The sequence below is a fragment of the Pelobates fuscus genome, chromosome 11 (genome assembly GCF_036172605.1).
Source record: "Pelobates fuscus isolate aPelFus1 chromosome 11, aPelFus1.pri, whole genome shotgun sequence".
In the NCBI taxonomy this organism is placed as follows: Eukaryota; Metazoa; Chordata; class Amphibia; order Anura; family Pelobatidae; genus Pelobates; species Pelobates fuscus.
In genome coordinates, this window is record NC_086327.1 from 25,432,339 (window position 1) to 25,448,228 (window position 15,890).

General features: G+C 40.8%; 1 protein-coding gene and 1 long non-coding RNA gene across 2 annotated transcripts in view; one reads left to right on the forward strand and one right to left on the reverse strand.

The window, feature by feature from the left end:
* Positions 1-4,518, reverse strand: part of KCNA7 (potassium voltage-gated channel subfamily A member 7) — a 78,627-nt gene extending 74,109 nt beyond the window's left edge. The window contains exon 1 of the mRNA XM_063436676.1: positions 3,314-4,518. Within this exon, the coding sequence (XP_063292746.1) occupies positions 3,314-3,898 (585 nt within the window). The 5' untranslated portion in view covers positions 3,899-4,518. The remainder of the gene's footprint in view (positions 1-3,313) is intronic.
* LOC134577512 (uncharacterized) overlaps positions 1-15,890 on the forward strand; it is a 747,008-nt gene that overhangs the window by 343,369 nt on the left and 387,749 nt on the right. The window lies entirely within an intron of this gene.

Below are 15,890 nucleotides of genomic sequence, written 5' to 3' on the forward strand. Positions count from 1 at the left end.
AGAATGAGAAAAAACATATAAATAACCAAGTTGCCAGATCACCAGTTTCATTACTTACTTTTTTTTTCCTAAACTCTTTCTTTATAAACACCATTGCATTCATATTGAATAAGGACACGAACAAGTAAATATGACAAAACAAGTTCAGCGAACGTGAACAATAGATGATGATGGAGTTGTTCAAATACTTTGGCAGTCTAAAAAGAGTGCAATGTCTCTACACTACAGGTAATTTTAAACATCACCTACATATCTCAAGTCAGATCTTTGAAAAAGTCCATCTTGGGATTTAGAGTTCTGAAAAAAACTCATTTTTACAATAATTCAATGCTGTATTGAAAATACCGAAGACCACAGAGAGGTATGAAATTTTAGGCTACCTCCCACATTTTTGCAACTATCACTGTACACCAAGAGATGGGTTAAGATCTAAAAGTATCAAGGACCAAAATCCATCAATGGACTGTGAAATTTCGTCCTTCTGGGACTTATAGACATGGTGCTGTTCTTGAAGTGCATCAGAGTATACGTAGAGTTGCAGTGAAAGTAAACGTGATAAAACTCCATACTGATTTAGGAAAAATTTAATTATTGCATTGCAGCCCTTTTTACGGGTGGCACAACATAACTGTCCACCACTTCAATTATATAAATTATATAAATATAAATCCCCAGGATTCTTCAGTCAAGCATCAAACATATAGCGGGGGGAGGAGGGGGGGAGTCATTGTCAGATAAGTTTAGTTTAGGTTGGCGAGACCTACGTGAAATTAATTATGACTCGTTGTGGGCCTGAAACTTAACCCCTTAAGGACCAAACTTCTGGAATAAAAGGGAATCATGACATGTCACACATGTCATGTGTCCTTAAGGGGTTAAACTGGAAGCAGTATTATAAAGAAAGTGATGTCATTTTAAAGACAGTCTAAGGATACGCTGGTTCTTTTTATTTTTAAATAGAATTACATCCATACAAGACAAAGTATGTTAGTAATTATATGGGAGGCTTTATGTAACAGCTGGTTTTGCAAATCTGCAAACTTATATTTATTTAAAACATGAGACTGGGAGATTCCCTAATGAACAAATTCTATCATTGCAGAAAATGATATTGCAGCATTTTCTAAGGTGAATATTGCAGAGGAGGTATGTACAAATGCACTTACTAACAAATCACCTGCGTATTGTGGGTGATTTTGCCTTAGTTTGATATTTCACACTCTTTCGGACATCAATACAGAAAAAAACATTTGTGCGCATGCGTATGGCACTGCAAGGTTATTTGGCTGCAAAAAAACTCCCAAGTGGCACTTCCTATTTGGATAGCAGGTAGAACATTATATATTTATATAACACAAACCATCCACACATCATGTGATGCAGCACTTAAAGTGATACTGAACTATTATCATCTTTAGGTTTTGCTTCTACAATGGAAGCAGGTATCACTGTATCCATTGTTATGCAGTTGCATAGTTCAGAGAGAAACATGGAGGTTGTCTAAGTCACTGACAATCACCCCTTACATTCTGTAGAGAGAGACTCATATTCACTGTTAATCAATAAAAAAAGAGGGGTGTCTGGTTTTAAAGAGGCAATGTCAATTGTTGGATTATGACTTTGAAGTTTTTTTGTTTTTTTGAGAAACCCTAGGTAACCCCCAATTGCATTGTGGCACCAGTTGGTGGGTGGGCAGAGATATGAACTTACATTAAGGTCTCCCTCCTTGGTGCTGCCACCATCCACTTTGAACTCTGTCTTCAGGTCCTCGTGGCTCCGTCTGTCAGAAGCTGCATCACTTGTGTTTTTTAAATTATTCTCAGAAGTAAAAAAGGGGTTCTATTAAAGAGCAACTGGAACTGCAGGTTCCTCCATAGCTCTCCTCACACATGCATAGTGAGATGCCATGGGCCTCTATTACACATCTTGGAGACAAAGATGCTAATTCCTATCAGCTGCCACTAATGATGGCTGAATGAAAATGTCAAGATGAGGTGGCCGAAGCTGCTTTAGACACTACCCCATGGCAAATTTTGGCAAAATTTAATTGTATCTCACATTGACGTGTGAAATCTTTTGCTTGGGTTGGAAATATCCAGAATACAGAAAATATATGATCCTAACAACTTGATGAAAAACTAGAAAATGACAACATCTCTTCAATTTCAAAGAAACTAATATTCAAAAGTAAGGGTCCCTTTAAAGCGTATTACAAATTAAGACTTGAGCTAAAAGACAGAGGCGATCTTAAACCACAAGGTAGCCTCCAAAATCAGTTTAGTGTAGGCGTTCACTTTGCTTAACCCCTTAAGGACACATGACATGTGTGACATGTCATGATTCCCTTTTATTCCAGAAGTTTGGTCCTTAAGGGGTTAAATTCCATTTTCTATATAAAAAAAGCTTAGTTTGTGTAAGACTGATTTACTGCTATGGACCAGTAAAACGCTTTGCTGCATCACAAAACGTAATATATCTAAAGAGGTCATAAATAACAGGGGATTTCTCTAGCCCTTGTATTTCCTATTAATGCTGTGCTTAAAAGCTAGATGGCAAGCAATAGGCATGGGCAAAATACAGTCTCATAGTCTCATGTCTCATAACAGATATATAACATAACAGATATATAAGGTGCCTAATTGAATAAATATGTTCGTGTACTTATTTTAAGGCTCGAATTTGAAATACTTAGTAAAAAGAGGGAATTTTTTATCACTTTAATTTTGCATTATATATGTTGCTCTTACAACAGAATAAATACACTTATTTAGGTTATTTAGCACTAGCACAATTTAATTTGCTTCCTGAGTTAAAATTAGTGTAGGACCCACTGATATTGGGGTACTGGTACTGGTAGTGGTGGGCTTAACACAATATGGCCATATGGTGGAACGGAATCCTCATATTTGTTTGCTGAGATAGGTGATTTTCAGTAGTTTTATATAATGTAAAACTGTATTTTTGTACGTGTGCTGTTCCTTAATCTGTATTGAGTACAAATCTGAAATACTGGCATTGGAAACACTGTTTAGGATTTTGATTGCATACAAGAAATAGGTAGTTAGACCATGTTTAATAAGTAGATATACTAGTAAGTATACTATTAGATCATCAATTATATGATATATGCTGATACATTGTTATTTTAAATGCTTGCACCGTATTTTACCAAGTAGAACCGAGATTGTGAAATATGGTTTAAGATTACAGATATATTGAATATTGGAGGAATGAAATTGTTGTCTTGTACCCTAACATGCTATGGGAAAAAGATTCAAGAATGCAAAGAACTACAGAGCAATAAATAACTTACCGGTAATGACAGATCCCTTTCATCTCTGAATTCTGGAAGAGTTTCTAGGCAGAAAATGACTATGGAGATGAGGATGACCATAACTGAGATAATAGCAATGATTCGGGCAGCGGAGGAGCTGTCTGGGTGTTCAAAAAGCAGCCAAACTTGCTTCATGAACTCACAATCTGGAAGCAATCTTTCCTCCTCTTTGAGAAATCCCTCATCTTCTCTGAATTTTCTAATTGCATCATCGCCAAGCTCGTAGAACATCAGCTCCTCCATGAAAACATCTAAAGGGACATTAGATGGCCGACGGAGTCGACCCCCTGACTGGTAGAAGTAAAGTATTGAGTCAAAGCATGGCCGATTCCGGTCAAAGAAGTACTCATTCCTAAGAGGGTCAAAGAAGTGCATTCTTTTACGAGGGTCTCCCAAGAGAGTGTCAGGAAACCGACTTAGGGTCCTGACTTGAGTCTCAAACCTTAACCCAGACACATTGATGACCACTCGCTCACAGCAGTCCTTCTGACAGCAGAGTTCATACCTTTTTTCTTCAGGCACCAGAAGGTTAGAGCTCCCAGTCATTTCTTCCCCATTCTCCATGACTGAGAGCACATCAATCTTCTCAGGGTCATCCAAGTATTAATTAAGCATCCATAATCCAAATCTTTTCGACTTCTTTTTGCCTCTTGAGTGGGCTTATATCAATGTGCATTCAATGCATTCTCTGAAGCTTTCACATACCTTTCCCCCAAAAATATATATATTTTTTAACATAGATTCTGTTTTTTTTTTTCTGCCTTTTCTTTTCTGTCAGTTCTTTCCGTCAGTAAAGTAAATTTTTAACTGGAAAAATCTGTTTATTCACCAAAATCGTTTTTTTTTTTACGAGTTGTCTTACTTTTCCAAGAACTTACATATCCTCATCGAAAACACTTTGTTTCCAGTTCCACTTTGTCCAATACAGTATTCTTCCTTCTCAAGTTCGGATATTCCTTTTCTTCTGTATTGTGATATCGCCTGATTTATACTTTATGGCTTATTACTAAGCTGTATTCGTTAGGACTTATTCCGTACGGTCTCCTCTCCAGGCTGTCAAACTAAAGCCAGTTCTGCACTGTGTTCTGTAAACAGATTCACAGAGCTCAAGGTATCAGGTTCTCTGAAATGCATAAGTCTTCAGTGCCATGCAAAAATAAAAATACACTTGCACAACTCCACCCTCCCACTCCCCCTTGTTAAAGTACGGGAACCCACTGAAGGCTGTAGGTCAGCCCTGCCCCAGGTTCAACAACATGTAGCCTCTAAAAATAATACTCTGTTAAATCAACTGTTTAGGATAGCGTACTGTGTTTTTGAGACAGTTTTGAATATCCCACTTGGTGGGAAAAAAAGCTGAATTTAAATTTCCCCATGACAAATTGTGCAAGCCGTTGAAAAGTTTTGAAAGTATTTTTATCTCAAATTCAACCACAGTATCAGACAACATGTGGTTAGGCTGCAGTTTATCTAGTCATGCACAGCATCTCTTTGATATAGTAAAGATCAAATATCAGATTTCTAGATGTTCTAAGATGTTAAAATATCTAAGAGGGTGCCCTAAAATTATATCTGTCACCAAACTTTAATCAGTGTAGCATAGAATATTGTCTGTATAGTGGATAAGCATTTTTCTCGATCCCCTCGCCAACTACATAATAAAATAAAACTCATGTTAAAGGAAATCTCCAGTGTTAGAAAAATATATTCATTTATAACACTGGGGTTTTAGGGAATCTCCTCGCCCCTGCTTTCTTTTGAGGACCTGTAAATTAAAAGGTTAAAGGGACAGTATAGTCACCCAGACCACTTCAGCTCAATGAAGTGGTCTGGGTGCCAGGTCCCCCAGGTTTTAACCCTTCAGATGTAAACATAGCAGTTTCAGAGAAACTGCTATGTTTACATTGCAGGGTTAATCCAGCCTCTAGTGGCTGTCTTCCTGACAGTCGCTAGAGGCGCTTCTGCGCATTCAGCATGCAGAATGTCCATAGGAAAGCATTGATAAATGCTTTTCTATGGACTGTTTGAATGCGCGCGGCTCTTGCTGCGCATGCACATTCCACTCCACTCCAGAGCTGACGGCGGGGGAGGAGAGGTCACCAGCGCCGAGGGAGCCCGGCGCTGTATTAAAGTAAGTAACTGAAGGGGTTTTAACCCCTTCAGCGCCAAGGGAGGGGGGCCCTGAGGGTGGGGGGGACCTAAGGGTTATATAATGTCAGGAAAACAAACCCCTATAGTGATCCTTTAACTTTCCTCTTATCTAGCAGCAAAAGATCTCCGTTCCGTACACTGCAGACCAACGCTACTGATTCCGAAGCATTGGAGCAGAGCAGAATTTATAACCCTGTGTTTGGATTTTTCTTTTTTTTATTTATGGCTGTCTCCCGTTTACTTATATACTTGTGTATACGGGATCTCACGAAGACTCCAACTTTGCCAGCTATAAGCCTGGCAAAGCATCATGGGACCTGCGGTTCTATAACAGCTGGAGTCTACGTTTAGCCAGTCCTGATATATTATGCATTGTCTGATCTGTACCTGTACTGGTGAACAAAATGCCTCTTAACACTTTATAATCATTTGATACTGATTTCCCTTGTGGGCCTCAGTCTGTTGTTGCTGGTCAGCCTGCTTGCTTTAGTGAGCAATTTGCGAAGTGATTATATTGAGCAAAACGAGGTTTTAGGAAAGAATTACTTCATATAAAACTAAGCATCGCTTATTGTCGTCTTTTTTTATGTGAGTGAAATCCACCAGATTTCACTATAAGTAATCCTGTCTGGCAGAACAAAAGATAAAGCTTTAGACACGCATCAATCCAAAGTCAATTTTCATCTCTGTTAAAACATTTGGATATTTAACCCTCTTTTGTGCTGCAATTGCATCACCTACACCAGTGGTAGTCAACCTTTTTCTAACTACCACCCACTAATGCATCTTTTTGGTTGAAATTTTTTTTTTTCGAAAAGGAGGGTGTTTTAAAAAAAAATAAATGTACGTACATTTATCTTTTTATTTCCAATTAATGCATGTTTATAATGTTTTTAACTTTATAAAGTTTAATGAGAAAACAATAAAGTAAATTAAAATTACCTTTACTAGTGATTAATGAGATCCTTGAGGTTGATGCTGCAAGACTAAATATTTGATATCTGGTTCGATTTTCGTAAGGAACAAACGAAGGTCTCCTCTTTCGGTGATATTCAGACGACTTCTCTGTTTGCGCATAATATGATTTCTCATCTGTGCATCAGCTCCCCTCTTCTCCCTCCTCAATTCCCCTTCCCACCTTTTTTTCCCCTTTTTTTAACCTTCCATATAGCAATGACCAGTAGGAAGGCTGAGCTAGGTATCCCTCTATAACAGACAGGCACACTTACATACATACATACATACATACATACATACATACAGACACACGAGACACACATGCATACAGACAGACAGGCACACATACAGACACACACACACACATGACACATACATACAGACAGGCACACATACATACAGACACACACACAAGACATACATACAAAGACACATACACACATACAGACAGACACAAGAAACATATACATACAAAGACAAGACACACATACAAACACACATATATACAGACAGACAGACACACACACACGACACATACAAAGACACACATACATACAGACACATACAGACAGACACACACACACACACACGACACATACAAAGACACACATACATACAGACACATACAGACAGACACACACAAGACATACATACAAAGACACATACATACACACACACAAGACATACATACAAAGACACATACACACACACAAAGACATACATACAAAGACAAGACACACATATATACAGACACACACACACACACACATACATAAGACACACACAAGACATACATACAAAGACACATACACAAACAAACACACATTATATTTAAGTCACCCTCCTGTTTCCTACCTTTAAGGTGCAGGAGGGTGACTTTCCCTGTGGTCCAGTGGCGGCTCAGGTGGATGGGAGTCAGAGTTCCCACTCTGACTCCCTCCTCCTCCTTCCTCCCGCGCGGGCTCTCAGTATGCTGGGAGGAGTGACCGGGGAATCACTTCCTCCCAGCAGAGATGATGTCATCACAGGGGGCCCGGTCACGCTGTTAACGCACCCAGCGCTGACCGGGCCCCCTCACAATCCACATCGATCGGGTGGCCCTGACAGCATGGGCCACCCGATGGACCCCTCCATATGCGGCCCCGGCGGTTTGCCGCCCGGGCCGGGGCCACAAGTGGTGATGGCGGTACCCGGTCGCAGGGGTCCCGCCGGCTCGCACCCGCCCGCTCATCCAATCTGTAAAAAAATTTGAAAATCCCTACCGCCCACCTGGAATCCTGAAACGCCCACTAGTGGGCGGTAGGTACCAGGTTGACGACCCATGACCTACACTCTGTAATCATTACTCTCCTCTGGGCAATAATGTCACAAGTCGATAACACACAGACGTCTACAAAAATAATTCAGTCTGAAACAAAAGTTCTAAAATGATCAACAGATTCTATCGCCAATAGTAGGTCAGACAAAAGCAGACATCATGGTATAGAAAATTAGGATGTAATTATTGAGAGCTGCGGGATTCTATTATGTAAAGTAGGTAGTCTATATAGCTGATAAAATAGTCCCAGTTTTCTACTAAAGTTCTTTTAAAGAATTCAGTGTATGGTCTCATTTTTGTTTGCAAATTGTCCTCAGGATTTTTAATGATCTAAGTTAAATAAGTCATAGAATGGTGTAATGGCATTGCAAATGAGCAAAGAAACTAAAATTGCGACCTTCTCCACCACTGTGTCCAAAGTCAGTCAAGTACCACTGAACAAATGGTGGGTGCGAGACAGTTTTATTATACAGGTACTCATCACTTACCGACCGAGTTCTGTTCCTACGACTCGGTCGTAGAACGAATTGGTGAGTAAGTGAGGAGTTAAGGGATTCCCTGCTCTTAGAGAGATTCCCTGCTCTGTTGCGTTCGTCTATGTTTCCCCGAACATAGACAAACGCAACAGAGCAGGGAATCCCTCTAATCTATGTCCGAGAAAATTTCCCCGAACAAAGATTTAAGGGATTCCCTGCTCTGGTGCGCATGTCTGTGTTCAGGGACATTTCCCCGAACATAGACGAACGCACAAGAGCAGAGAATCCCTCTAATCTATGCTCTGGGAAATTTCCCCGAACATAGATTAGTGGGATTCCCTGCTCTGTTGCATTCGTCTATGTTCTGGAAAATGTCCTCCAACATAGACGAACACCGCAGATCAGGGAATCCCTCTAATTCCTACAACGACTCGCACTTACCTCTGGTAAGAGAGCTGGTTGTAAGTGTGAGCCCTCGTAAAACAGGTAGGTCGCAAAATGAGGACCACCTGTAATGGGTTGATGCGTTGATGCACTGTCTTGGTGTTATACTTGGTTCTGGTCTCACCTTTGAGCCTCACATACAGTATGTTACCAAATTCTGTAGATTCCATCTCAAAAACACAAGATGCTACTAAAGAGCTTGTCCATGCTCTAGTAATCTCTCGCATGGATTATTGTAACCCTCTCCGAATTGGTCTTCCAAAAGCCGTATTGCCTCGCTACAGTCTGTAATGAATGCCGCTGCCAGACTGATTTTCCTCTCCAGTCGGTCCTCTCACACCTCACCCCTCTGTCAGTCCTTACATTGGCTTCCTGTATCCTTTAGGAGTCAGTTTAAAGTGCTAACCCATACCTATAAAGCACTGAACAATTCTAGCCACGCTTATATCTCTTTACAGATCCATAGGGATGCCCCTTCTTGGTCTCTCCACTCTGCCTGTGACCTTCTCCTGTCCGCTGCTCACACCCGTGAGGCGCGGGCGACTCCCTTCCTATGGAATAGCCTGCCTACCGCCATCAGACTCTCCCATAATCTTCACTCGTTTAAGAAGTGCCTTAAAACCCATCTCTTTAGGAAAGCTTATGGCCTCCCAGAGTAACCTCTACCTCACATACCTGTCTCTTGCTCTCTCCTAAAGGGCAGCACTCTACTCTCTCCTCCAGCTCTGCTTCATTACCACCTTATTTGATTGCTCTTTCCTGTCCTAATGTGTTTTACACCCCACCTCCTATAGACTGTAAGCTTGTTTGAGCAGGGTCCTCTTCAACCTATCGTTCCTTTAAGTTTTCTTGTAATTGTCCTATTTATAGTTAAATCCCCCACCCCTCATAATATTGTAAAGCGTTACGGAATATGCTGGTGTTATATAAATGCCAACAATAATAATAATAATAATAATTAGTTAACACCTAAGATGCGTATTATAGTGGCTCTGTCACAAAAAGATGACTTTTCAGTTTTTCGTAAAAAAGTTTTTCAGTTTTAAGTTTGTTTTTAAACTCATATTGTTTTGGAATTTCATAAAGATATTGTATGACTAAGTAGAGACTACTTTGGACACGATGTGTCAATAGTGAAAGCTGATTTATAATTAACAATATAGCAATAGGATTTCAAACCAGTATTCCTAACACTATAGTGCCTCCCTTGGCGCTGTTCACCTCTCCTCCTCCAGTGACGTCACGGAGGAGACATGGTCTCTTCGATGATGGTTTAATCTACTGCTCCTCATAGAGCGTAAATCATTGAGATGAAGTAGTCTGAGTGACTTTAGTGTCTGTTTAACAAGGGGATTAACTTTCACACCCTTCTACTGGCAGTAGCGCCACCTGCTGATCAGCACAGTATGTAAGCCTTGGCTAAAGATCAAAGTGAGATACTAAGATTCTTTGAAAGCCATCAGAATGAGTAACTCAATTCAAAGTGTTAACATTGTTTTACCATGTTATCCTGTGTCAGCCAGTGAGTCAGGACGGTTTCTAACAAAAAAATAATATGCAAACTTGAAGCCATTGATTTGGGGGTTTGAACTTAGTGGCACATATGAAATGTACAAAATGCCCAGCAAAAATGCAATCCGTATGTAAAAAATGCACAAAATTATTTTTTACCACATACTTTGGCATGTAATGGTAAAAAAATGGGGGCATGTTAAGGCACAATATGCACCTTATGAGATACCCTGAGGTGTCTACTTTTACAAATGGTAGGCCTTTGTGGAAATGGAAGCATAGGCTCATTAAATCCGTCTCTCAAAATTCTACTGTGAATACTGAAAAGGACAGGTCTCCTATATGGCCCTGTAGCTTCACGAAATAGTGCCAAAGACATACAATGGGGGTACCGTTGTACTCAGCAGAAGTAACTGAACACATAATAAAACTTTGTACAGGAATAGCACACACCAACTTTACAAAATACACATGAGAAGTTCTTTGTTATAAGTTTGTGTGCGAAAACCCCCAAAAAACACAATTTTACTCCAATATTTAGCAGAGGTTGGCGGTAAAATGGCTACGTAGAAAGTGTCAAAACAACCTTAGGTAAATAGCCTGGGGTGTCTACTTTATATAAATATATACTTTTGTGTGGCAATTTTGTTTTCTTTTATGGCTATTAAGCTTACAAGACAAACATACCAAATTCTAAAATCGCTCCACATTAAAAGTTTATTTTACTCCTTGTGCTTTGTGACCTGTAACTACCAAAAAAAACTTAAAATCCCAGACACATTATATATTCTGTAAATCAGAACAACTAAATGAATTTATTTTTAATTACTTTCCTTAACCTGCACTAATTAGGCACACATTATTATTGCAAAAACTGTAAAAAAATCTAAATTTTTCATTTTTTTTGCATTTTTCTGTATTTTTTTTATAATAAATAAGCATGTATATATATATATATATATATATATATGTTACATCAAATGAAAGCCCTTTCTGTCCTTTAAAAAACGGTATATAGTATGCGTCGGTGCAATAAATTAGTCAAATGCAAATTGCAGTTGAACGCAAACAGCAAAAAATTCAAAAAATGCCGTTGTCATAAAGTGAAAGACAAGCTTCCGAAGCTCTGTCCTTAAGGGGTTAAGCTGAAGTGGTCTGGGTGCCTAGAGTGGTCCTTTAATCACATACAGGATACTCTTGCCGGGTCTAGCAAGCTATTAACATAGCAGGGGATAAGAAAACCTAAATTAAATAGAACTTGCAATAAAGGAAGGACACATCGTAGATGACACTTTACAGGAAGTGCTTAGGGAGGCTGTGCAAGTCACATGCAGGGAGGTGTGACTAGGGTTCATACACAAAGTGATTTTTTTTTTTTTTTTTAATTCTTTATTTTTCTTGTGCATGTAAAGACATTTAACATTTTGTCTTGCGATACCACAACAGCATTAGCAAGCCGATTAAGAACAGTAGGTTTAACATGGCATGCGATTTGACAGCACATTTTTATATTAATATCAGGCTAGAGCCGGAACAGTTATGTCAAGATAAGAAATACGATTTAAACTAAAGGTTATGATATTTCAAGCGTAGTTCCACGAGTGGTTAATTTAAGCATTTGCATCCGATTTATAATACAAGCTAAATACCAGCTGAGAAATGGCGTCTATTGTACTGGTTCTCGTCGTGGTTTATAGGCATAACATCGTTAAACACCACAACAGTGTACATAGGGGTGTACAGGTTAGAGACTGTGGCATGGGTATAATCAAAGCAGGTAAGAACCGCTGGCTGTTTATCTCTATCATTCTAATATACAAGGCAGAGATCTGGTTAACGTTAGGACCTAAAAAACAGAGCAAATGCTAATCAAGGAGAACGTATCAAGCAGCCGCTTTTTGCATGCGTATAAGGGGCCCAGTTAGGCTGGCATCAGTGGGTAAGGTGTGGAAGTCCCGTCAGTGACAGTTAGTGCTTAAAGTTTGACCCCTTATGGTACGGCTGTATTCGGCGAGATTGTGTTCAACCTATGCCCGCAGATGGGAATCGAAAGTCCTGTGTGTTGAGGGCTAGGGAGGCTGCAGCACTCTGGTGGTTCCGTTGGGTATCCCTCCCGCCCCAGGCCAGCTTTCTGGTATGCTTCCTCTCACCACGGACATGGGGGGTTTTGGGGTTCCGGCCCTTCCTTGCTAGGGGCAAGCGGGGAGTCTTGGTGGTAAACTGCCGCTGATTGCAGGCGATCCTCCGCCGGTGTGGGTGATGCCTTGGGGCTCTGCCCCTGGTGGCCCTCGGCCTGGGTGATCTCCTGCCAGGAGGTTTGTATGCTGGAGAGGCATGGGTGATCAGAGGGGGTCCACTCACCGCCCGGCTTTCAACCTCCTTGTTGTCCTCTCGGCGTTGGGGAGCTGCAGCAGTTTGGCGTGCGGCCAGCGCGGCCCAGAAGCGGTCAAATATCTCATCCAGTCTCCTCTGCGTTATCTGCTCGGGAGTCAGAGGTGCCGTCTCAGGGCGCTGGGTGTCTGGTTCCCGCTGTTTGTTCCGAGCCGCCATTTTATGTGCATCTGCCGGGCTGTAGATTAGTGGGGTAGGTGGGTGAGAGACTGTTGTGTGGGACACGAGCCAGGGTGGACCGGGATGACCCCCGCCGGTCCATAGGGGGGGGAACAGGGCTGAGAGGCAAACTTGGGAGGGCACAGTGTCGGTCTCTCAGAGCGGGGGATCGGCCGCTCCACCCGTCCGGTGACCTTGCTAGGCCTCACTCCCACCAGCTCCGTCGGATGTGCCGTGCACCCGCAGGCAGTAAACCCGAGATCCTCGGCTGGCCCCAGAAGCAGGTAGGTCCCGATTTGTGGCTTTTTTGGCTGGCTGGGTAGCTATAATCAGGCTGAATTACAGGGTTTGAGCTCAGAGCTCTCATGAGGCACGTCCAGCCGCCATGCTGTCCAGGCCCCGCCCCCATACACAAAGTGATTTAACTCCTAAATGGCAGAGAATTGAGCAGTGAGACTGCAGGGGCATGTTCTATACACCAAAACTGCTCCATTAAGCTAAAGTTGTTTTGGTGACTATAGTGTCCCTTTAAAACAATATGCAAACAAAAACCAAGCAAAAAGGGAGAACATAGATAGATTTTTATTATAAAAACAATAAATATGATTTCAGTAATAATGCAAGTACAGACAGTAAACAAATGGTACTCAGGAGAACAGCAGTACACATCAAACCCCAAATGGAATCCTGCTGCCTATATACAAATGCCTTACTCATCATTTTATGACATTCTATGGAGATTGGTAACATCCATTGATGCCGTACGTAACGGGTTACTGAAATTTCTCAGCTGCCAAGTTGCACTCACTTTCTACTGATGCTAATGAACCAAGCCTCTTGATCAGTATTTAAATGGCAATGTTCCCAACAAGCCACCAACTAGTGGTGCCTGTAGCAGAAATGGAACCCAGATGCAATCAGAACTCTTGGTGAAAACATGAGGACAGCGCTTTGTATAAATGGAGACAACTTGTAAACTGTGTACGGGTAGATATCAACAGAGAGGGCTCAAAATGAAGACAGTTACAACTTACAACATGGACGCAAAGATTGTAGTAACTGGCAAATATAGATGGTAAAATATCGATTGTTCTTAACCCAGCCATACTACTCCCAGTTCACACCATGTCAATTCTTACAGTGACTTTTTGAATCTTTTTGGATTCAATTCCAAACCTCACCCTAACAGACTCTACCTGGCCAGTCATTTATAAATGCCCATAAATCCATTTCTTTATGTAAGTCTATCAAACTACAGATGGATTCCTCTCCATACCCAGTCTCACATCTTCCCTCCTCACCGTCTGCTCTATTCCTCCCGCACCGTCATTCTCTAACTCTATACCTACTATAAACGTCAGCTAGTTTATATAAACTATACATTTCATTTAATACAGACTATAACCTGGGATTTTATATTCCCTTCTGGACACATTTTCACCTTTTTGGAATTATTATCCGGATTCCTTTAGACCAGTGCTCCTCAACCCTCTCCTCAAAGCACACCTAACAGTCCAAGATTTAGGGATTACCCAGGTGTTTGGAAAAGAAAAAAACATCAACTTAGATTCTACTGTGTTTTTAGGTTTTTTTTAAAAACACCTTAGACACACCTGGGTAATTCCTAAATCCTGGACTGTTAGGTGTGCCTTGAGGAGAGTGTTGAGGAGCATTGCTTTAGACAATATGCATTTGAGCAGGAATTTAATTACTACTACTTACCATTTGGTTAAAGTTGCGTGCTATTATTGGGTGTATTGTTTTGTTTACTCCGTTCACAGATCTGCAGAATATGTAACTAGTTAATATAAATAATTATTATGCTGTAAGACCCAGTTCTGGTTGGGATTAAGGCCCCCAGTCTGCGTGGAGGTAATCTGTCCGTCATTCCCAATTTATTATGGGAACAATTGCACAGATTAATGTCGCCATCCATGCAAGAAAGGTAACCAAAAACGCATAATGAGCAGCCATACAAATAAAGGAAAATCCATGTGTCACTGGGCAAGAGATGCTCCATCCCTTGGCAATCCACAAAAGAGAAAACTATCGTAAAGTGCTACGGAATAAGCTGGCGCTATTTAAATGCCAATAATAATAATAATAATACGACCGGGCATGAATTGGAAATAACCGTGGCAGATTTAACGAGATATAAAGTTTCAGCCCCAGGAGCTTTTATCAAGCTCAGTAACGCTAGTGGGAGCCGAAATGTTGATCTCTATATCTCAACAAATCTGTGTGGGATGATGGGCAATTCACGTTCGGTCTTCTACTTTGTCGATTGCCATCCATGCAGTAAAGCATTCTAAAATATTATTTGCCTGTTGGAATAACAGGCAGTTTATCTAATATAATGAAACATTTGTCTAAATGTTGTGATGCAGCAATTTAGAAAGTGGCTCAGTGTCGCCATCTAGAGTTTTTCTAGCGTCAACATCAAAATAAATTGTAACTGCAGTCAGTATAGCAGGGGTAGGCACCCTTCAGCACTCCAGAGTTCTGGACTACATTTCCCCTGATGCTTTGCCAGCATTATAACTGTACAAGCATTATGAGAGATGTAGTCCCCAACATCTGGAGTGCTGAAGGTTGCCTACCCTTGCATTATAGCATAGTTAAAGTAAACTTAAGTTATGAAAAGTATTCATGCCTGTTAAATTCCACCATTCATACTTTTTTTTGGTGCTTTTGAATAGGCAATGGTTCACTTCTAGAATTCAAAAGGTTCCTTTAATTAAAGGAACACTATAGTGTCAGGACTATATATTTTTCTTCCTGACATTATAGTGCTAAAAACGCTGTTTAAGGTACCAACCCCCTTGCCTCCTTTAAAAAGGTGTTTCACTAATCTTTTTTCCAGCGTAGCACCGATCTTGCTGCTGCTGGCCAACCTCCATGGCTGAAATCATCAAATTTGATACAATCCGATACTTTCCTATCGTAGTCAAAACACTGTGCTGTGCCAATCAGCATCTCCTCATAGAGATGCATTGAATCAATGCATCTCTATGGGGAGTAGTCAGCATCTCTATGCAAAGCGTAGAGATGCTGAACGTCAGTGCTGCATATTCTGCAGCACTGACCCAGGAAGCACCTCCAGTGGCTGTCTAAGTGACTGACACTAGAGGTGTAACTGGCCAGCAAA